This window comes from Hyperolius riggenbachi, chromosome 8, assembly GCF_040937935.1.
Source record: "Hyperolius riggenbachi isolate aHypRig1 chromosome 8, aHypRig1.pri, whole genome shotgun sequence".
In the NCBI taxonomy this organism is placed as follows: Eukaryota; Metazoa; Chordata; class Amphibia; order Anura; family Hyperoliidae; genus Hyperolius; species Hyperolius riggenbachi.
The window spans coordinates 289,265,033-289,288,397 of record NC_090653.1 but is presented as its reverse complement, the minus strand read 5'-3'; the positions used below and the strand labels follow the sequence as shown (position 1 = coordinate 289,288,397).

The window sequence follows — 23,365 nt, the reverse complement described above, 5'->3', positions numbered from 1 at the left end:
TGAGGAATCGCTGCCAGGCTCCACAAGGTTCACCCAGTGCGCGGTAAGGGAGATGTATCGACCCTGGCCGAACGCACTCGTCCAGGTGTCAGTGGTGAGGTGAACCTTGCAGGCAACGGCATTCTTCAAGCTTCGGGTTATTTTGCTGACCACGTGCTCATGCAACTCAGGCACTGCAGAGCGTGCAAAGTGGTAGCGGCTGGGAACCACGTAACGTGGGATGGCCACTGACATCATGCCCTTGAAGCTGTTTGTCTCCACCAATCGATATGGCAGCATTTCGCAGGCCAGAAGCTTGGCTATGCTGGCTGTTACTGCCACGGCCCGGGGGTCATTTGCTGGCAATTTCCTCTTGCGCTCAAACATCTCCGACACAGACAACTGAACCGTAGCGCTGCACACGGAAGGGCTGTTGGTTGTTGTGTTTGATGAACACTGGGAGACCTCAAGAGCACTACTCCGGAAAGTGACAGTGTCAGCGTCGTCTGATGTTTGTGAATGTTGTGAACCACGCAATGGCTGGGCTACTGCTGCTGCTGAGGCGGGTCTGGTGGTGAGTCTGGTGAACCCAAGGGAGGCAGTGTTGTTTCTGGTACCCTGTCCTGACGCGTTTGCCCAAAGAGTGGGATGTTTGGATAGCATGTGACGGCTCATGCTGGTGGTGGAGAGGTTGTTAATATTTTTCCCCCTGCTCAGGCGGGTCTTGCACACCTTGCAAATCGCCATGGTAACATCCTCAGTGCAGTCTTCAAAGAAAGCCCAGACTTTGGAGCACCTGCCTCCTTGCTGGCGATTTCTGTTTGCTCCTCTTTTGCCTCTCACTTGAACTTCCACGCTTGTGGTGCCTGAAATTGCGCGCCGCCTACCTTGTGGCACAAGGCGAACTCGTGCAGCAGTGTGTTCTTCAACAGACTCATCTGTGCTGCTGCTACGACGGCGATGTTCTCGTTCACAAACAAAATCTGGGTCTCTGTCCACATTGTCCATACCCTCCTCTTCCATCTCCTCAAACTCGTCATATGTCATTGTGGGCCACCGCCGTGGAGTAGAGCTCCCCACAACAACCTCTGCGCAGCACACTCCAACGTCGTCTTCCAGATCTTGTCGGCCGACCTCCTGCAATTGCAACCCCTCCTGCCCAAATTGCTCTGGGATTTGGGTTTCCGAGTCCTCTTCGGACTCGCCTTGTATTTCAGTGCGCGGTGCATTTCCCACAGTTAACGGTTGTGAATCCAGGCACAACATTTCTGGCTGTTCCTCCATTGACCTTTGAAAGGTGGAAGTTTGTTGGGCTGGGAATAGCTCCTGCGAATACCCCATTGTGTCCTGAGGTAATTCATCGGACTGGTTATCTGGCAGTTGTGTGCGTGGTGTCGCTGCCGGTTGTGTCAGCTTTGTGCCCACTGGCTCCTTGTAACTGGCTGAGGACTCGGACCTCGTGCGTGATGTGCTGGTGCTGCTTAACCCACTGCTGGACGCTTGAGAGGTCATCCAAGTAATTATCTGGTCCTGTTCTTTTGGATTTGTGAGGGTTGTTGTCCTGGACAACATGGGCGGTATTGAGTGGGTTTTCTTGGGTGCTCCCCTGTGGCCTGTACGTGAACCGTCAGGGGAAACACCTCTTCCCTTGCCCCTCCCTCTTTCACCGGATTTCTTCCTCATTTCACTTATCCTTACAGTACACGCTGACTGGCAGCAGTACAGTGGCAGTACAGAAATGCTATACAGTACCACTATTCCCAGCAGCGACACAGAGCACAATGCTATACAGTGACGGGTGAGCGGTGTACCACTATTCCCAGCAGCGACACAGAGCACAATGCTATACAGTGACGGGTGAGCGGTGTACCACTATTCCCAGCAGCGACACAGAGCACAATGCTATACAGTGGCGAACGAGCGGTGTACCACTATTCCCAGCAGACACAGAACAGTACACAGAATGCTATATAGTGTGGCTGAACGAGCGGTGTACCACTATTCCCAGCAGACACAGAACAGTACACAGAATGCTATATAGTGTGGCTGAACGAGCGGTGTACTACTGTTCCCAGCAGACACAGAACAGTACACAGAATGCTATATAGTGTGGCTGAACGAGCGGTGTACTACTGTTCCCAGCAGACACAGAACAGTACACAGAATGCTATATAGTGTGGCTGAACGAGCGGTGTACTACTGTTCCCAGCAGACACAGAACAGTACACAGAATGCTATATAGTGTGGCTGAACGAGCGGTGTACCACTGTTCCCAGCAGACACAGAACAGTACACAGAATGCTATATAGTGTGGCTGAACGAGCGGTGTACCACTGTTCCCAGCAGACACAGAACAGTACACAGAATGCTATATAGTGTGGCTGAACGAGCGGTGTACCACTATTCCCAGCAGACACAGAACAGTACACAGAATGCTATATAGTGTGGCTGAACGAGCGGTGTACTACTGTTCCCAGCAGACACAGAACAGTACACAGAATGCTATATAGTGTGGCTGAACGAGCGGTGTACTACTGTTCCCAGCAGACACAGAACAGTACACAGAATGCTATATAGTGTGGCTGAACGAGCGGTGTACCACTATTCCCAGCAGACACAGAACAGTACACAGAATGCTATATAGTGTGGCTGAACGAGCGGTGTACTACTGTTCCCAGCAGACACAGAACAGTACACAGAATGCTATATAGTGTGGCTGAACGAGCGGTGTACTACTGTTCCCAGCAGACACAGAACAGTACACAGAATGCTATATAGTGTGGCTGAACGAGCGGTGTACTACTGTTCCCAGCAGACACAGAACAGTACACAGAATGCTATATAGTGTGGCTGAACGAGCGGTGTACTACTGTTCCCAGCAGACACAGAACAGTACACAGAATGCTATATAGTGTGGCTGAACGAGCGGTGTACCACTATTCCCAGCAGACACAGAACAGTACACAGAATGCTATATAGTGTGGCTGAACGAGCGGTGTACTACTGTTCCCAGCAGACACAGAACAGTACACAGAATGCTATATAGTGTGGCTGAACGAGCGGTGTACTACTGTTCCCAGCAGACACAGAACAGTACACAGAATGCTATATAGTGTGGCTGAACGAGCGGTGTACTACTGTTCCCAGCAGACACAGAACAGTACACAGAATGCTATATAGTGTGGCTGAACGAGCGGTGTACCACTGTTCCCAGCAGACACAGAACAGTACACAGAATGCTATATAGTGTGGCTGAACGAGCGGTGTACCACTGTTCCCAGCAGACACAGAACAGTACACAGAATGCTATATAGTGTGGCTGAACGAGCGGTGTACTACTGTTCCCAGCAGTGACACACAATGACTGGGGGGGACCCTGGCTAGCGTGGCTGGAGCGCGAACTACCCTGCCTGCCTACCCAAAGCTAAACCCACAGACAAATGGCGGAGATATGACGTGGTTCGGGTATTTATTTACCCGAACCACGTGACAGTTCGGCCAATCAGAGCGCGTTCGGGTCCGAACCACGTGACCCGTTCGGCCAATCACAGCGCTAGCCGAACGTTCGGGGAACGTTCGGCCATGCGCTCTTAGTTCGGCCATATGGCCGAACGGTTTGGCCGAGCACCGTCAGGTGTTCGGCCGAACTCGAACATCACCCGAACAGGGTGATGTTCTGCAGAACCCGAACAGTGGCGAACACTGTTCGCCCAACACTATTCTAAGGATCCCTTATACTGTCAAAGAGTTTGCATGGATTGTTATAAATATTAACTTCCAAGTACTTAATAGTCAGGGAGACTCATTTAAAACTGGAAAGACGGCTTAAGCTGGCAATTATCTCAGAATCGCAATTCATATATATTAATTATGTCTTATCTTCATTTATTCTTAAGTTACAGTATTTAGAAGGTTTTAGTTACTTCAGGATGAGATAAGGTTAAGATAATATGATATCATCATCAGCATAGGCTACTCTTACTGTCCCAGCCTGCAGACCTTTTATTATGGTGTTCTCTTTTATTGAAATAATACTGTATATTCTGGCATACTACTTTTTAACCCAGGAAAATCTTCTCAAAAGTCGAGGATCGTCTTATACGCCGGGTGTCTTCTTATAGGGCTGGTGCTGAAACTTCTGAGCCAGACTAAAGAATCTGCGGTGGCCGCATACAGTGGGCGGAGCTCAAAACGTCCGCTGCCGCATCCCCACCGTATGCGGTGACTGCACAAAAGCAGGAAGGGCGGTGTTGTATAAGTATGGTAGAAAAAATCCACTCAGCAGGATTCCAGGAAAGAAGTGACTTAACGCGGTCCCGATGACGAGATGAGGCGGCACCTCACTGTGAAGGCTTTGTATACAAAAACCAGCCAATCGCCGGCAAGGTACATTGTTTGCCGTGATTGGTACTGGGTACCACATACAGTACAGCACCAGTATCTGTATCTGTTCATACAGTATAGCACCAGTACACACAGTACAGTATACAAATGTCCAAGAGTCAAGAGGGGTAGTCTTATAGGGCGAGAATAGATCAAAATGTATATTTTAATTGGAAAAGTTGGGGGTCGCCTTATATGCCGGAATATACGGTAATTAATATTTCTATAGTCAAATTAAATAAATAAGTGAACAAAGGTCAGCCCTAACCAAGAGCATAACTAGAAATCACTGACCCCCCCCCCCCCCCCCTCCTCCTTTGCTTTCTGCACAAGTAAACTGAGAAATAATGTTAATCCATTGGCTAGTGCACACTTGAATGTGTTTTCTCCATGCAGAAAAAAACAGACAGCAGTGAAGCACTGCAGGCATTTTCTCTATCAATTACATTAGCTGCTGTGATAAAATGTGCATATTTCTACACATACAGACACACATGGTGTGCAGAAAACACATACAGGAAACTGACAGAGGAGTGTGCTTCCAGCCCCAGCTTATTACACTCACTCTGTCCACCTCTGATAGAGCAGAACTGGCTCTGCAGACTTCTCCAGCATCACTACAGTACACAGCACTTGGGGAGGGGTAGAGAGGCTGGGGGTGGGGCATTGTACACAAGACCCTGCTGCACACTGAATGGGGACTGTCTATAAATCTTTGTCTACAAAACTTTGTATGATTCCTTATAAGTGGCTGAGCAAATGCAGTCATTAGAACAATTGTAGAGAGAGCAGAATGTTTATTTTCTCTCCATGCCCTTAGTTGTCAGTTTCACTTCTCCCCCCATGGAGGCCGCCTGTGGCTTCTGGGCCCCCCTGCGGCTGCATCCCTTGCAGGGTCTATTGTTACGCCCCTGGCCCTAACAGACTCCATTACAGACTTTAAAATTTGAAGTATTAAAATCGTTTATCTTTATATTAGCAGTCTGGTTGGAGTAGTGGTGGGCAGAAATTACGCCTATGCATAATTACGCATCTTAATTTGCAATTACACATCCTATTATGAAATGTTTGGGTTATGCATAAACTTTTTGCATGAAAACATAACTGCTAACCATAAATATGCATGTTAGCGTAATTTACACGTTATTTTGGACGCGACCGTTTTTCTGCATACAAATGGATTCTTCGCATTGAATATTTAAATAATAGCCACGCATGTGCAGTATACTGGCTGATTTTTTTTTTTTTTTTTTTTGCGTATGATTGCATTTTTCACATTGCATTTTTAACGAATAACCATGCATGTGCGGTACACTGGCGAAAAGATGCAAATGTTTGTACGCATTGAATGCTAATTACGCATAACTGCGTAATTACAGACATTATTACGATTCACAAACCTAGTATGCTGTACGTAATGTAATCGTAATTACACAATGCGATTAGCTAATGCGGGTGGGAATGCGAAGAAAGAGACGCGTGGCTCAGGGGGGCGCAGGCACAGTCAACGGTAATGAAACTAGCTGGCGGCAGAAGAACAGAGGATCATGTAGGACCGGCATGGGACAGGACGGCTGCAAGGGGCTGGCAGAAGCCCCAGGTAAGTGAAACACTTTGATTATTTTCAGTATTAGTTCCGCTTTAACCCGTACAGAATGAACCCATTAGGGCCACAAGACAGAAAAGGGGAAAGAAAAGAAAGAGCAACAGAAAGAAAGGAAAAACAAAAGCAAAGCACATCCTCATCAGATATTGGCTCCAGAATTAAAGCTAACCTATACCACTGCCAAGGGTCCCAGATGTTGTGGTGCTTTTCCACCCTGTCTTCTAAGACACTGGCCATCTGTTCTTGTATCATGAACGTTGTGACACGTTTCCAAACGTCATCAAAAGAAACAAATTGTGTTTTCCATGCTCTGGTTATTGCCTGTTTAACAGCAACAAATATAAAATTAGCAAGGACTCTGGTATTTATTTTAATGGCTCTAATTTTTTCACTGAATTTGTTGGTGGTTGAATTGGCCTCCAAGGTGGTACTGGATTCCTGTTGTCGCACTTATCAGGAACGAATACCGGACTTTTTTTCTGAGGTTGCGGTGGGGCCAGAGGTGATTTACAGTTTTACACATCCACCGGTCCTGCGCGACGCTTCTGGTTCTGGTCTAGAGTTTTCACATTTCTTCAGACACTATTTGGTCAAGCAAGTGCCCAGGATCCGTGGTCTGCCTTGCTGAATGTCAAATTAGAACCATCACCGCATTTCTATATATCAACAAAATTTTATTAAAAGGTATGTCCAAGTGTCCTAACTCACTGCATGCAGGCTTTGCATTTAAGTATATTGCCAGTCTCCATAGCACAGTCAGGGCCGGGCCACCCATAAGGCAGGGTGAGGCAGGTTCCTCAGGTGGCGGAAGTGGGGGGCGGCACTTGCCTGGCCGTGGGGGGGGGGGGGGGGGGCGCCAAGCTGGAGGATGTAGCAGCCAGGAGGTGGGAGCAGCGAGCACAGCGGTGGAGCGGGGGGTCAGACCCTCCCCCTTCACCTGGGGCTCCCCCGTCCGTGCTTCCCCTCCAGCTATTTGCCCGGGATTACTGTCAGTAAGAGAGGAGCGAAGGCAATTACTCACCTCATTCCGTTCCAGGCTGGGGACCACCACGACATCACTTCCTGCAATGCTGCCCACTGTATGTCAGTCTGCACCGGAAGGAGGTGAGTAATTGCCTTGCTCCTCTCTTACTGACAGTAATCCCGGGCAAATAGTCTGACCCCTCTCCCCGCCGCTGTGCTTACTGCTGTCACCTCCTGGCTGCTACCCTCTCCAGAGATGCTGGGGTCAAAGTAACTGGGGTGGGGGCGGCGGCATCCTCACAAGTCTGCCTCAGGCGGCAAAAAGTCTAGAACTGGCCCTGTGCACAGTCATTATAACGCGTGCGTTGTATACAACTGACCACTTGAACCCGGCCTATGGCTTCTTATTTCCTCTATTCTTGCTCTACCTCATTTTGATCTACCTCCGCCTGCTTTGCTCTTTATAGCTCACTGCACAGTTTGCATAATTTTGCATGAGTTGTTTGAATGCCACTTGATATTTTTTTGATTGGCAAGATGCTTATTTGCATTTTTGCACCAACATTCAAGCAACTGCCCTGTATTCATAGGCAGCCTTTGAAGGAGGGGGCAAGTAGGGCAATCACCCCAGGCCCCGCGTCTGATGAAAGACCCACACCATGAGTACGTTCATGCCCGCCCCGCTGGCCCCTCAGGCAAAAGGTCACTGCCTCATTCATCCTCCACCCCCTTACCTAGTGTGTCCCCCACTACCCTTTAGATTGTAAGCTCGCAAGGGCAGGATCATCCTCCTAATGTTTACTGTATTTGTCACAATATTTGTGCTGCTTGAGACTCTGCTGTATATTTTTTGGTTGTATCTATGTTCTGCTTGTCATCTTATTGTGCTTTGTAAAGTGCTGCGGAATATGTTGGCACTATTATATAAATAATAAAAAAAAAAATAATAATGTATGGCCTACACTATTGGCTCTAGGCCCCACATATGAAATTTGCCCCAGGCCCGGCATACAAAACTCGCCCCAGGCCCGGCATACGAAACTCGCCCCAGGCCCGGCATATGAAACTCACCCCAGGCCCGGCATATGAAACTCGCCCCAGGCCCCGCATATGAAACTCGTCCCAGGCCCCGCATATGAAACTTTCCCCAGGCCCCGAATATGAAACTCGCCTCAGGCCCCGCATATGAAACTTGCCCCAGGCTCCGCATATAAAACTCACCACAGGCCCTGCATATGAAACTTGCCCCAGGCTCCGCATATAAAACTCACCACAGGCCCTGCATATGAAACTTGCCCCAAGCCCCGCATATGAAACTCGTCCCAGGCCCCGCAAATGAAACTCACCCCAGGCCCCGCATACTCTAAGGCCACCTCTGCTGTATTGCTTGCATTCAACATACCATTTTTTGTACACTTTCCTTTGAACCACATTGCATTGGTCTCTATTTCTTACTGGCATGCATGGCATCCTCATGCCATTTAATTTCATATTATGCTGCTATACGGTCATTTGTATGCTATACGCTGCTAGTTATTCACCTCACCCTGATTTTATTTACTGCATGAATTGGAATCATTACATGCCACATTTATATTTATGAATTTATTTTTACTTAATGCCCAAGCATGCTGCCAACACCCAACTGTAGCTTTTAATTGTTTTTTTTTTGTCTTAATTGATCTCATAAAGGAGACCATTGTATACAAATGCCCTTATTGATTATTTGACGCCATTTTAATGCTTTGGTGCTCCTCTTGGGGTTGTTCCGTGTCCTTTTGTTCCAGCACTTCTCAGTAATGTAACAACGGTCTTAAAATTCCTCCATCTGTCTTATTGGTGGAGCCCAAACTCTTTAGAGACGGCCTTGTAAACTTTTCCAGCTACAGTGAGTGAAATAATTATTTGACCCCCTTCTGATTTTCCTCAGTTGCTCTCTGACCAAGAAATCACCAGTCCCCCCCCCTCCCCCCCCCCCCCCCCCCCCGAAACAATGGCCCAAAGACAGAGCTTGACATGCTTTGTGATGATTGAAATAAGTATTTAATCCCCTATCATAAGATGACTTAGTAGGCCCTTGTTGGCAAACTTGGCAATCGCAGAGGTCAGGTCAGACGTTTCTTGTAATTGGCCATCAGGTTTATACACAACTCAGGAGGCCTATTCCTCTTTGCAGATCCTCTTCCAGCTACTGAGGTTTAAACACTTAAGTCTGTATGGATGATCATAGTCCTCCAGATAGATACTCAGTGTTACTGCAGCAGGTGCACGCACATCCACCCACTGCTCATTCCTGGGGCATTTATGTGGCAGCGATTGGTGAAGTGTTCCCCGAGCCAACTGCAATGCCTGGAATGAATAGACATGGGGTTATGTCCATTTACATTAAAGAAAGTAAAAGAAAAGTGTAAATAAAAGAAAAACATGTTTAATATGTATGTCATGAGGGTGTATTACTGTTATTAAAGCAAATAAGGGCTTGTTGATGGCATGTAAAATACAAAAAAAAAAAATACAGAAAAAATAAACCTTTATTTCCAAATAATATAGTGTAATATATATATACAGTATATATATACAGTGGGATGCGAAAGTTTGGGCAACCTTATTAATCGTCATGATTTTCCTGTATAAATAAATGTGTTTATTACGATAAAAAATGTTAGTTAAATATATCATATAGGAGACACACACAGTGATATTTGAGAAGTGAAATGAAGTTTATTGGATTTACAGAAAGTGTGCAATAATTGTTTAAACAAAATTAGGCAGGTGCATAACTTTGGGCACCACAAAAAGAAATTAAATCAATATTTAGTAGATGCTCCTTTTGCAGAAATTACAGCCTCTAAATGCTTCCTGTAGGTTCCAATGAGAGTCTGTACTCTGGTTGAAGGTATTTTGGACCATTCCTCTTTACAAAACATCTCTAGGTCATTCAGGCTTGATGGCTTCTGAGCATGGACAACTCTCTTTAACTCACACCACAGATTTTCAATTATATTCAGGTCTGGGGACTGAGATGGCCATTACAGAATGTTGTATTTGTTTCTCTGCATGAATGCTTTAGTGGATTTTGAGCCGTATTTAGGGTCATTGTCTAGTTGAAAGATCCAACCCCGGCGCAGCTTCAGCTTTGTCACTGATTCCTGGGCATTGGTCTCCAGAATCTGCTGATACTGAGTGGAATCCATACGTCCCTCAACTTTGACAAGATTCCAAGTCCCTGCACTGGCCACACAGCCCCACAGCATGATGGAACCACCACCATATTTTACTGTAGGTAGCAGGTGTTTTTATTGGAATGCTGTGTTCTTTTTCCTCCATGCATAACCCCCTTTGTTACACCCAAATAACTACATTTTAATTTCATCAGTCCACAGAACCTTATTCCAAAATGAAGCTGGCTTGTCCAAATGTTCTATAGCATACCTCAAGCGGTTTTGTTTGTGCTGTGGGCAGAGAAAGGGCTTCTTCTGCATCACTCTTGCATACAGCATCTCCTTGTGTAAAGTGCGCCGAATGGTTAAACGATGCACAGTGACTCCATCTGCAGCAAGATGATGTTGTAGGTCTTTGGTGCTGGTCTGTGGGTTGACTCTGACTGTTCTTACCATTTGTCACTTCTGTCTTTCCGAGATTTTTCTTGGTCTGCCACTTCGAGCCTTAACTTGAACTGAGCCTGTGGTCTTCCATTTCCTCAATGTTCGTAACTGTGGAAACAGACAGCTGAAAAGTCTGAGACAGCTCTCTGTATCCTTCTCCTAAACCATGATGATGAACAATATTTGTCTTCAGGTCATTTGAGAGCTGTTTTGAGACCTCCATGTTGTTACGCTTCAGAGAAAATGAAAAGAGGAGGGAAACTTTCAATTGACCCCCTTAAATACTCTTTCTCATAATTGGATTCACCTGTGTATGTAGGTCAGGGGTCACTGAGCTAACCAAGCCAATTTGAGTTCCAATAATTAGTTCTAAATGCTTTGGAATCAATAAAATGACAACAGTGCCCACATTTATGCACCTGCCTAATTTTGTTTAAACAATTATTGCACACTTTCTGTAAATCCAATAAACTTCATTTCACTTCTCAAACATCACCGTGTGTGTCTCCTATATGATATATTTAACTGACATTTTTTATCGTAACAATCAACAATTTATATAGGAAAATTAATGATTTACAAGGTTGCCCAAACTTTAGCATCCCATATATATATATAGTACTAGGAATATAATTTAAATGTTGTGATAACGGAAAATAAATGGGTGGGTTTTATTTATAGTAGCATTGCTTATTTTAAAACTTATCTATTAGTCTTATCTATTATTCATGAATCAGCATCAGCTAACAACCTCTCACTCCATTCAGATGTTCTGTTTGATTTTAGGCATCTTAATGACATGCATTTATGCTTGCAAAAAACCCTATGTATTCCTTTTGATGTTGCCTGCATATAGCCGTCTATTCCAACATCTTATAAGCAAACAGGATTAAAGTCTGACGAAGGCGGCACAGCCGAAAGCTTACTCTTATGCTTTTACGTTAGCCAATAAATGGTATCACCCTCATTCAAAATTTCTTATTATAAAACTGTAGGGGATGGAAAATGCATTGAAAATGAATTACTAAAAACAAGTATCGCCTACAAAAAACCTAAATTGTGGTAAAATAAAAAACAAGACATAGATTATTCAGGTGTAAGAGGCAGTGATAAAATTATGGCCAAATGAATGGGAGGAGCGCCGACAGGTGAAAATGGCTCTTGGTGGTAAGGGTAAAATGGCCTGTGGGCTGAAGTGGTTAAACTAAACAGGGTCTGTCACCGCATTCATTGAAAACACCAGACTGCAATTAATATCATAATCCATGGCTCCTTTTACACTTGTTCCGTCTGTCTGCGTTACTGTGCACATTGTACAAGGCTTAAGGGTTCACATACTTTAGCCACACACAGATATGTTATTGGATCATTTTTTTTCAATAAATATTTGACACAGAAGACCATTTTTTGTTTCATTTGTTTAACCACTTCAGCCTACAGCTTTGAAAATCTTATGCATCCGAGCAATGTTCACCTCCCATTCATTCGCTAATAACTTTATCCCTACTTATCAAAATTAATTGATCTATATCTCGTTTTTTCCGCCACTAATTAGGCTTTCTTTAGGTAGTACATTTTGCTAAGAGCCACTTTACTGTAAATACATTTTAACAGGAAGATTAAGATAGAAATGGAAAAAAATCATTATTTCTCAGTTTTGGGCCGTTATAGTTTAAAAATTAATACACGCTACAGTAATTAAAACCCATGCATTTTATGTGCCCATTTGTCCCGCTTATTACACCATTTAAATTACGTCCCTATCACAATTTATGGCGCCGATATTTTATTTAGAAATAAAGGTGTATTTTTTCAATTTGCCTCCATCACTATTTACAAGCTTATAATTTTAAAAAATTTAACAAGATACTCTTTTGACATGTATATTTAAAAAGTTCAGACCCTTAGGTAACTATTTATGTAGTTTTTTTTTTTTTAATTGTAATTTTTTTTATTTTTTTTTTAATACAAAAATGTATTTAGGTAATTTTAGTTTGGGAGGTAAATAGCCAATTTTAGATGTAATGTAATGTATTTTTTTATTCAATACAGGTATGTGGGTGCAGTTTACTATTTGGCCACAAGATGGCCACATTAAAAAAATTCCTAGATGCGAACGATGTCGCATCTAGGAACTAAAAAGAAGAGAAGAAGTTTCCTGGGGGCAGAAATACCACGCTCTCTGATGAGAAAGCGTCGGTATTTCTGCCGGGGACTTAGATCGGTGAATGGGAATTATATTCCCATTCACTGATCGGGGGGGCAGCGGGAGGCAGTGGGAGCGCGCGCGGGCGCGCGCCCGATCTCGCGCACCACACGGCTGCAGCACCACTGCCTATCTGGACGGATATATGCCTCCAGATATGGCGAAGTGGTTAAAGGAGTATTGTAGGGGGAGTCGGGGGAAAATGAGTTGAACTTACCCATGGCTTGTAATGGTCCCCCGCAGACGTCCTGTGCCCGCGCAGCCACTCACCGATGCTCCGGCCCCGCCTCCCATTCACTTCTGGAATGTCAGACTTGAAAGTCAGAGAACCACTGCGCCTGCGCAGCCGTGTCCTCACTCCCGCTAACGTCACCAGGACTCCAGGAGCGTACTGCACATGTGCAGACCGTACTGGGCCTGCGCAATACACGTCTGTGGGGGACCATTAGGAGCCCCAGGTAAGTTCAACTTTTTTTTCCCCTACCCCTCTACAGTACTCCTTTAACTACATTTTCTTCAGTTACTTGTAGGACTTTAATGTACCATATACTGTACAAGGTAAACCAACAAATTGTAATTCCTTATCCATCCTGGTTATTACAACATTTAGATTATGTTCCTAGTGCAATATATGGTTTTTTGCTTTCTCATTGTACACTATCAATTATTACAAGACATTAGTTGCAAAAATAATATACCCTCACCTCTTGGCATACATATTTAAACAGATACATATAAAATCGGCGCCGGGAGACTTGGGCGCAGAATACAGCCGGTATATGGCTGATCCTGCTGCTGCACAAGTCCCAGCAGAGCTAAATACTATTCCCCCTCCAGGCCGACATGGATGGTGGGGAATGAAATAATTCGGCTCCCAGCAATTGCGGGAGGCCGAATTATAGTGTTTTAAAAGTAACTTCAGCTCTGTCTTCTGACGGCGCCGGAGTTACTCTGTGTGCGTTGCTTTAGCTGTAATTCGTATTACGGCCTATGGTGGCGAAGGCTGCGCCCAAATCTACCTGCGCTGTAATTAAAGCTCTTGATTTAAAAAGCCAAGTTCCTAAGGTACCAATATATGTATTTTCTTCATATTCTGTCTTTGGTTTCATTTTACAAGTTTTACATTTTGGTACAGAATATGCAAAGAATGTAATACACAAGACATGGGCCTCAACCCTAAAACACTTGAAACTCTATTCTACTACTTATCATGGTTAAAATATTACTACATATGTCTCTTGTAGTTTTGCTAAAACTTTCCCAAGTTGGATCATAATTTTGAATATGACTTTTTATGTTGGAATGAGTTTGTCCCTGCCTACTTTTTATGTGACGTGGGTCCAAGCTTTAAAACACCAAAGACCAACATATATTCTACAACTCGTTAAGGTTAAAATGATACCACCTCATTTAGTAACAAACTGGATCTACAGGATCTTCTCAAAAAATTAGCATATTGTGATAAAGTTCATTATTTTCTGTAATGTACTGATAAACATTAGACTTAATATACCATATATTTTAGATTCAAATACACACAACTGAAGTAGTTCAAGCCTTTTATTGTTTTTCTTATTGATGATTTTGGCATACAGCTCATGAAAACCCAAATGTCCTATCTCAAAAAATTAGCATATTTCATCAGACCAATAAAAGAAAAGTGTTTTTAAATCAAAAAAAGGTCAACCTTCAAATAATTATGTTCAGTTATGCACTCAATACTTGGTCGGGAATCCTTTTGCAGAAATGACTGCTTCAAGGCGGCGTGGCGTGGAGGAAATCAGCCTGTGGCACTGCTCAGGTGTTATGGAGGCCCAGGATGCTTCGATAGTGGCCTTAAGCTCATCCAGAGTGTTGGGTCTTGCGTCTCTCAACTTTCTCTTCACAATATCCCACAGATTCTCTATGGGGTTCAGGTCAGGAGAGTTGGAAGGCCAATTGAGCACAGTAATACCATAGTCTGTGAACCACTTACCAGTGGTTTTGGCACTGTGAGCAGGTGCCAGGTCATGCTGAAAAATGAAATCTTCATCTCCATAAAGCTTTTCAGCAGATGGAAGCATGAACCCACTTTTGAACCAGAAACAGCGGCAGAGGCGCCTGACCTGGGCTACAGAGAAGCAGCACTGGACTGTTGCTCAGTGGTCCAAAGTACTTTTTTCGGATGAAAACAACTTTTACGTCATTCGGAAATCAAGGTGCTAATGACACATGCATGGAAGTATGCCAGAACTAAAATCTATGAATTGTTGATCATTTTGATGCCTTTCCTGCTCTCATCTCGTAAGCCATTTTCTGCCAGGAAAATGTTTTATGGCTGTAATTCTTTATCTGTGAGGGTTACACTATAGTCCGAACTTGCCCCGACCTTGAAAGAAACTCTCATTTGCATACCTGATTTTTAAATATTTCAGGCAATGAACGGAAAAAAAGGAAACAACATAGCTATTTGTGTGCTTGACCCTGTACATACACATGTCTATCTCATCATGTCACATGTCACCTAAATGGCACACTCGCATTGGCTTAAAACATCTTAATACAGCCTAATGGTGTCACCTTCCTGCAGTGATACACACATGGGTGGGTAGAGGGTTGTTTGGTGACTCCTCCACCCATTGTATAAATAGGATCCCTGCCTGCTATCTGCTATCAGTGATCTCTTCTCCTCACATCTTCCCAGGACTTCCATCTACAATGATTCTCCTCCAGACCGGGGCTTGTGCTTTAATCCTGCTGATCATCCAATGCCAGTCAGCTGCGTGAGTAACTTTTATACTACATACTACAGAGTACCCAGATAACTCATATAACAATAACATTTCTATAGAGATTTTCTCCAATAGGACTCAAAGCGCTTAGGCTCTCTCAGATTCAGTAATTGGTAGTAGGATGAAGTATTCACACAACAAAAAGTATATTTCTGCAAATGCAAAACTGAACAGGTCGGTTTTCAGTCTGGATTTAAACATATCCAGAGATGGAGCTGTCTTGATCTGCTGAGGTAAGGAGTTCCATAACGTAGGATCAGCATAACAGTAGGCTCTGGGACCAAAAGTTTCCAGGTAGACTCTGGGTATGACTACATTATTAGAACCTGTGGATATGAGATTGCAGGGATTGCTACGCAGCTGTAACATTTCTTTCAAGTATCCAGGGCCCAGATTATGAAGTGATTTAAATGTCAGTAGGCCGATCTTGAATAGGACCCTCCATTGTATAGGTAGCCTGTGAAGGGAGTGCAGGACTGGCGTTATGTGGCAGTGACGGGGTTGGTTGGTTAGCATTCTGGCAGCATTGTTCTGTATCGGCTGTAGGCGGTACAAGTCCTTTTGTGGAAGGCCAGTGTAGAGACCATTGCAGTAGTCCAGTCGAGATGTGATGAAGGCGTGGACTAAGGTTGGTAGATCTTCTGAGGTGCTTGATTTTTGGGATGTTCTTCAGGTGAAAGTACGATGATTTCACCACAGCAGAGATTTGAGTTCTGAAGTTTAAATCCCTATCAATTACAGTGGGATGCAAAAGTTTGGGCAACATTGTTAATCGTCATGATTTTCCTGTATAAATCATTGGTTGTTATGATAAAAAATATCAGTTAAATATATCATATAGGAGACACACACAGTGATATTTGAGAAGTGAAATGAAGTTGATTGGATTTACAGAAAGTGTTCAATAATTGTTTAAACAAAATTAGGCAGGTGCATAAATTTGAGCACCACAAAAAAAGAAATGAAATCAATATTTAGTAGATCCTCCTTTTGCAGAAATTACAGCCTCTAAACGCTTCCTGTAGGTTCCAATGAGAGTCTGGATTCTGCTTGAAGGTATTTACTTCATTTAACTTCTCAAATATCACTGTGTGTCTCATATATGATATATTTAACTGACATTTTTTATCGTAACAACCAACAATTTATACAGCAAAATCATAACGATTAACAAGGTTGCCCAAACTTTCGCATCCCACTGTAGAACTCCCAGGCTACGCCCATGATCAGAGCTGTGTAGATCCGTGCCTCCTATTCCCAGTGGCGAAGACTGCAAGTTAAGTTGTTTTGTTGTCATGCTCTGCCCTCCAATCAGAAGGACTTCAGTTTTATCTGCATTTAGTCTCAGCCAGTTGTTTGTCACTCATCCATTGCTGTAGTTCGCCTAAGCAGGCGTTTATAGCTGGAGTTGTGTCTGACACACCAGGCTAGAAGGAAAGATATATTTGGGTGTCGTCAGCATAGCAGTGGTACATCAGGCCGTGTTTTTGGATTCGTTTTCCAAGCGGTAACATGTAAATTGTGAGGGGAGAACAGGAAGGCCCCCATAGACACTTTTTGGGTTCTGCCACTCAAGAAAGATTGGAACCACTAGAGAACTATGCCATCAATATAACACTGCTGGTGCATAGCATGCCTATAGCTTATACATGTTACAGGGCCACATCAACCAAACATGCAGACAGCCTGTTGGTCGTCATCAGTGCATGGCAGGGATTGAAATAGCTCTATGGGATAGGGCTTGGACCAATACTTAGGAATTTCCAGATAACTCATGGTGACCCAGGACCACTAGGAGAGAATAGGGCAGTCAAAGAAGCTTGTAAAAAAAATACAAAAAAAAGGAACAAATCGAGAGCCCTTGAGAGTGCAGTATGTTTGAGAGGATAATGTGTGTATAAAACAAAGAAAAGGTACTTACAATGGTGGGTTACCACTAAGGCAACCACTGTATCTGCAGGTGGGGAAATTAGACCCAACCCCACTTAGGATAAAAGTTGTTCTCTGTAGACAGGAAGGAAGATGAGGTAACACCCCTCCAAGGGTGGACAAAAATAGCAAGTAGAGATTATTTAACAATATATGCACCAGTATTAGTAATGAGCACAAATTTCCTATAGATGTAATTTCACATCGAAATTTGTAATTACAATGCTAAATCGTAACGCAAAATTTGAGGAAAAACCTTCATTAACTTTGCCTGTAACTGTAATCATTTGTAATTTCGGTAAATTTTCAAGTAATTTTTGTGTAATTTCTGCCGAATTTTGCCGTTAATAGCAAAGGCCCCATACATGCTATTGCCACCAATATTGCTAAATATGTGAAGGAGAGAAGTGTGGGTAAAAGGCAAAAAAAATAATGTTTCAAAAAGACCTTGCAGTACTTGAGAAAATCGATTTTAAATTGCAAAAACAAAAAAAATGTTTTTTAAACTGTAATTTCTTTTGAGTTTAAAAACCATGTTCTTTGCATTTTTAAAATCGATTTCCTTGACGACAAAATTGTTTTGAAAAATAATTGTCTGACTTGTAAGGTAGGTTCATACTAGGTCCGGAAACGTATCCGTGGCTCCGTTTTTAAAACCTGATCAAAACCCGGAGCCACGGATCGCAATGTTAAAAATAGCAGCCTTCTACACTAAGTTTCAAAATGGATCCGTCTGCATTCAGGGGGGATATGTTTTGAAAAGCTAAACGGACGGACGGGATTTGCTGCATTTTCCCGGACCGCACATGGATCCGGATACACGGAGGGGTAGCGAAGGGCAATAGAAAAACAGATCCCCGTCTACACAGGCAGCTTTGGACACAGAAACGGATCCGCTTCTGTGTCACAGCCTGTGGGGGAAGAGGGGCCGTTATGCGGGAGGGTGATAGCAGCCAGGACGGGGGTGGCAGCGGGCAGCGGGGCCTCCCCCCTCCCTCACCTGGGTCCCCCATCCCCGCTCCTCCTCCAGCTATTTTTGCAAAAACGTGTTAAAATGTAATGTCCACAGCGAGCGGGGAAGCCCTCACCTTTCTCTATTTTTCCCGCTTGCTGCATAACTTCCTGCAATGCCGCCCTCCAATGTATAGAGGGCGGCATTGCAGGAAGTCTAGCTGTGGACGTTACATTTTAACAAGTTCTTGCGTAAATAGCTTGAGGGGGAGCGGGGACGGGGGGCCTAGGTGAGGGAGGGGGGGGGGACCCCGCTGCCCGCTGCCACCGCCCTCCTGGCTGCTTCCACCTCCAGTTTGCCCCCCCCCCCCTCCAGTCAGTGGAAACGTATGCTCCAAACATATGGTACACTTAAAAATGGAGGGGGGATTTGTTTCAAATGGATCCGATCTGTAGACGGACCAGTGTGGACCTACTCGTACCACTATTCTCCTTGACATATGTAGCAATTTTAGTCGCAATAAGATGTATAGGGACTTCACTATTAACCGCTAAAGTCAGCACAAATTATGCAACACATTAATGTGAAATTACAAATGCTTATACAAAATCAATTGAATAAACAAATCATAATTAGATATAGACATCATTGCGAAAATGTACACAAAATGTTGCATAATCCTAATTAGGTGATTACGATTATCACTAACCAGTGTAGAATAAAAATGTAGGACTTACCTCAATATTATGGTAGGACATTAGAGTATGACTATGGTAGGATTAGATTGTGAGCTATTCTGAGGACAGTCAGTGACATGGCTATGTACTCTGTAATGTGCTGCAGAAGATGTCAGTGCTATATAAATACATAATAATAATATGGTAGGACATTAGACTATGACTATGGTAGGATTAGAGTGTGAGCTCCTCTGAGGACAGTCAGTGACATGACTATGTACTATGTACAGTGCTGCACAAGATGTCAGTGCTATATAAATACATAATAATACTATTGGTAGGACATTAGAACTATGACTAGGGTAGGATTAGATTGTGAGCTCCTCTGAGGACAGTTAGTGACATGACTATGTACTCTGTAAAGTACTGCAGAAGATGTCAGTGCTATATAAATACATAATAATATGGCAGGACATTAGACTATGACTATGGTAGGATTATAGTGTGAGCTCCTCTGAGGCCAGTCAGTGACATGACTATGTACTCTGTAATGTGCTGCAGAAGATGTCAGTGCTATATAAATACATAATAATAATATGGTAGGACATTACACTATGACTATGCTATATGAATAATTATAATAATTAAGGTGACATGCTAATGGAATTATTTTAGAGATGGAAATGTCAAAAGGGAAAGAAGGGAAGATTGGAGACCGGTATGCGCTGATCTGGCTAGTCAGTGAATTAGTAAGCTGATAACAAAGGAATTCACCTGTAACTGAAAAAAAAATGGGGGGGGGGGGGGGGATGCTTAATCTCCGAAGCTGAGACAGTTAGTTTTTCCTGTTCAGCTTGAGTCTGGAAACAGGTAAATGTACGTCACTCAGCAGAGATGGCGGGCCCCATTCACTACAGGGGCCCCCTACTCCTGTAATGGGTGGTACCCCACTGACAGCGACCCTGGAAAAGGGGCCAAAAAAGATTGAAAAGCCCTTCAACAAAAAAGTGATGTTAAATATAATTTTGCCTTCTTAAAACAAGGTATTTGCATATATTAGAACGCAGTATATTATCCAGGATACCCACTTTTACATTAATTTTCCCATTTTCAGCATCAGAAACACTTATTTTTTCTCTATATGTTGCTGTATATTGGTAGGTAGCCCCGCCTTCCCAGTGATGTCACAGCCTAGGCTATTTAGCTATGTGGAATTTTGCCCAAGGCTTGACAGTTGGCGCCCAACAGTTGATGTCAGAATTCTAGCGGTTTTATTTATGCAGGAAAAAGCTGTCATAATGCTTCCCATCAAGCATTCTGGGAGACCAGATATTTTCACTGGCTTCAAAACACAAAGAAAACCAACATTCCGCAGAACTGCACCTGACAGGACTAAAGATGTTGCCATCTGTGATAAATGTTGGAATGTAAATCAGGGAGTGGAAAGATTTTACAATGGGCAAACACTGACTTAATTATTTATAAATGAATATTGTAAAATGTAAGACATAATTATTTTTAGTACAGTTCCTCCTAAAGTCTTCTTGTGTTTTGTTTTAATATATATATTTTTTCTTTATTTGCAGTCTTCCTGTGATGGGGCCCGGACAGCAGGGGGAGCCGAAGGAGCAGGCCAGTGATGAAGGTTATCTGTTGTTTTGCACATACCCATTCACCATCACACATTCACCAAATGACCTTTCTATTTCAAACTGCAGCCGACTATTGAATTAAAAAAACTGAAAGTTAGTCCCAAAAAATTAGTTACTTTTCTAGCCAGGGATCCAGGTGCATGTGTTTTCAGTGCAGAGAGCCCAGGATGTTTCCTCTTCCTGCGGGAGTAAGTAGCCAGTGGCAGATGTTGCTTAATTACCACAGCTGCTCAGACTGAGTGGCTGGCAGAAAGCTATGACACTCTCAGTCCTCACAGAGCCTGTTACTATCAGTGTGGGGTAGAAGAGCATTAGGATTGAAACATACAAAGCAATCAATCTGTAATAGATGCCATGAATCCTATATGTAAAGCTCACATGAAGGGTTTGAATACTTCTCAACAAAGGTGGAGTTCCACTGCTTTTCTTCCTCTTTCTTGATCAGTTGCAGTGCCGTAGCAATCGGGGATGCAGAGGGTGTAACTGCTCTAGGACGCCCTCCTCCAGTCTGTACATTAGTTTTGCATTACTGCTGTGCTGGCAATGATCACGTCTGTATGTGCCATGAATAGTGACATATAATTCTTAATTAATCACTTCACTACCCTGGTAATTTTCACAGTTCAGCGCTGCTGTGATTACTTTGACAATAACTTTATTAACAATTATCACAACTGATCTATATATTGGGTTTTTTTTTCAGGACAAATAAGGCTTTTTGTAGCTGATATTTGTAGTTTGTTACTTTATTTCCAAGCATTTTAATAGGAAAATAAGGAAAAAAGTGAAAAAATACACAATGTATCCACTTTCATACATTATAGCTGTAATGTAAACAGTTCTAATATACTGTACATTAAACCCACACATTTTATTTGACTATCCCTCCTGTTTATTTAAACAGTTCATTTGTTTTGATAATGTATTAGATGTAACAATTAAGTAATGTATATGATCTGCTACTGTCTGCTCCTGGAATGTGTATTGTACACTTGTTTACTAATTAACTCTGCCATTGAATTCCCTGGGAGGAGGAGAGGGGATTGCTGCCATTATTTTACAACTCTTTAGTGATGTTATCAGGTCTGAGCTAAATAAACAGTGTTATCTAAGATTTTGGAGGAAGTAGAGTGCAGAGACTTATTTTCATGCCATAGGGACAGCAAGTGGTTAATCATTCTTTTGCCCTGCTTATACCTCTGACTGTCCTTGGCCAGCTGGTTTTGGTCACCTTTATTATATGATTATCACACACACAGCGCCAGGGGACCCGATGTAAACTTTGTAATGGGGCCCATAGCTCTGTGTTTACGCAACTGATCGATGGAACAATCAGGGAGGCCAGTTGGTGGGCCCATCAGCCAGCTCTGGAGACCCAGGGGGACAACTTCACACAATCAGAGGAAGGGGGGGAAGGATTAGACAGAGCCCCATAATCGCTGGAGCAAGCCTTCACTCTCTCTCTTTTTCATACCAGATTTACAAAGTGGCCAGAGAAGTATAGAAGAGGAAATCGAGCACATGGGTAAGTTATAAAGACCCTATTCACATTATGTAAAGTGATTCTTGCCTCATATATATATATATATATATATATATATATATATATATATATATATATATATATATATATAATATTATTTAAAGGATACCTGAGGTGACATGTGACATGATGAGATAGACATGGGTATGTACAGGGCCGAGCACACAAATAACTATGCTTTGTTCCTTTTTTTCTTTCTCTGCCTGAAAGAGTTAAATATCAGGTATGTAAAGCTGGCCACTAACGGTCCAATTTCTAGCGAAAAATCGTTCGAGCGATCAGAAATTCTGATCGGATTGGTTGTAAATAATCTCCATTGGTGGATACAATCGATTATGAACGAGTGAAAAAAATGTCGCCCGAATGAATTTTCGTCGAACGAAAATTTGGATTTTCTTGGTGGTCATGATAGATAGGAAGCAATGATTGGTTAGTTGATGGTGTAGTGAACGATTTTTCGTCCGATCAGAATTTCTGATCGCTCGAACGATTTTTCGCTAGAAATTGGACCGTTAGTGGCCAGCTTAAGTGTCTGACTCAGTCCTGATTTAGACAGAAAGGGCCCGTTTCCACTTGTGCGGTGCGAATCACCGCGGTTAAAATTCGCATGCGGATGCGAATTTCTCATGCGGCTGTATGCGAATTTTCGTGCGAATTCGCATGAAAATTCGCATGGATGACGCTATATGCGAATTTAACCATGGCAGTGCCGGTGTGTTTTTCCATTGATTTCCATGCGAATTCGCATGCGAATTCGCATGGAAATTCGCATGCCAAAGCCGCAGGCGATTTCCCTATTAAATACATTAGCGGCGATTCGCATGCATTCCACACGCAGGCGAATTCTGAGGGCTCTGCCATGCAGAAAAATCCTGCACAGAAAAACGCTCAGGAAAACTGACAAGTGGAAACAGGCACATCCACTTGTATTGGCTGTGCGAATCTGCATGCAGGAAACGCATGCAGATTCGCGATAGTGGAAACGGGCCCTAAGTGACTACAGTGTGACCCTCACTGATACATTCCAACTATAACTTACCAAACACACAAATGGAGAAACTCACTCCCAAACAGTGATCTGCTGCTTTATAAAGCCTGC

At 43.3% G+C, this 23,365-nt stretch overlaps 1 protein-coding gene across 1 annotated transcript in view; it reads left to right on the top strand.

The window, feature by feature from the left end:
* The first annotated feature begins 15,377 nt into the window (after nucleotides 1–15,377).
* Nucleotides 15,378–23,365, top strand: part of LOC137527977 (S-antigen protein-like) — a 30,616-nt gene continuing 22,628 nt past the window's right edge. The window contains exons 1-3 of the mRNA XM_068249134.1: nucleotides 15,378–15,504; nucleotides 20,658–20,716; nucleotides 22,201–22,248. Of these exons, the coding sequence (XP_068105235.1) occupies nucleotides 15,440–15,504; nucleotides 20,658–20,716; nucleotides 22,201–22,248 (172 nt within the window). The 5' untranslated portion in view covers nucleotides 15,378–15,439. The remainder of the gene's footprint in view (nucleotides 15,505–20,657; nucleotides 20,717–22,200; nucleotides 22,249–23,365) is intronic.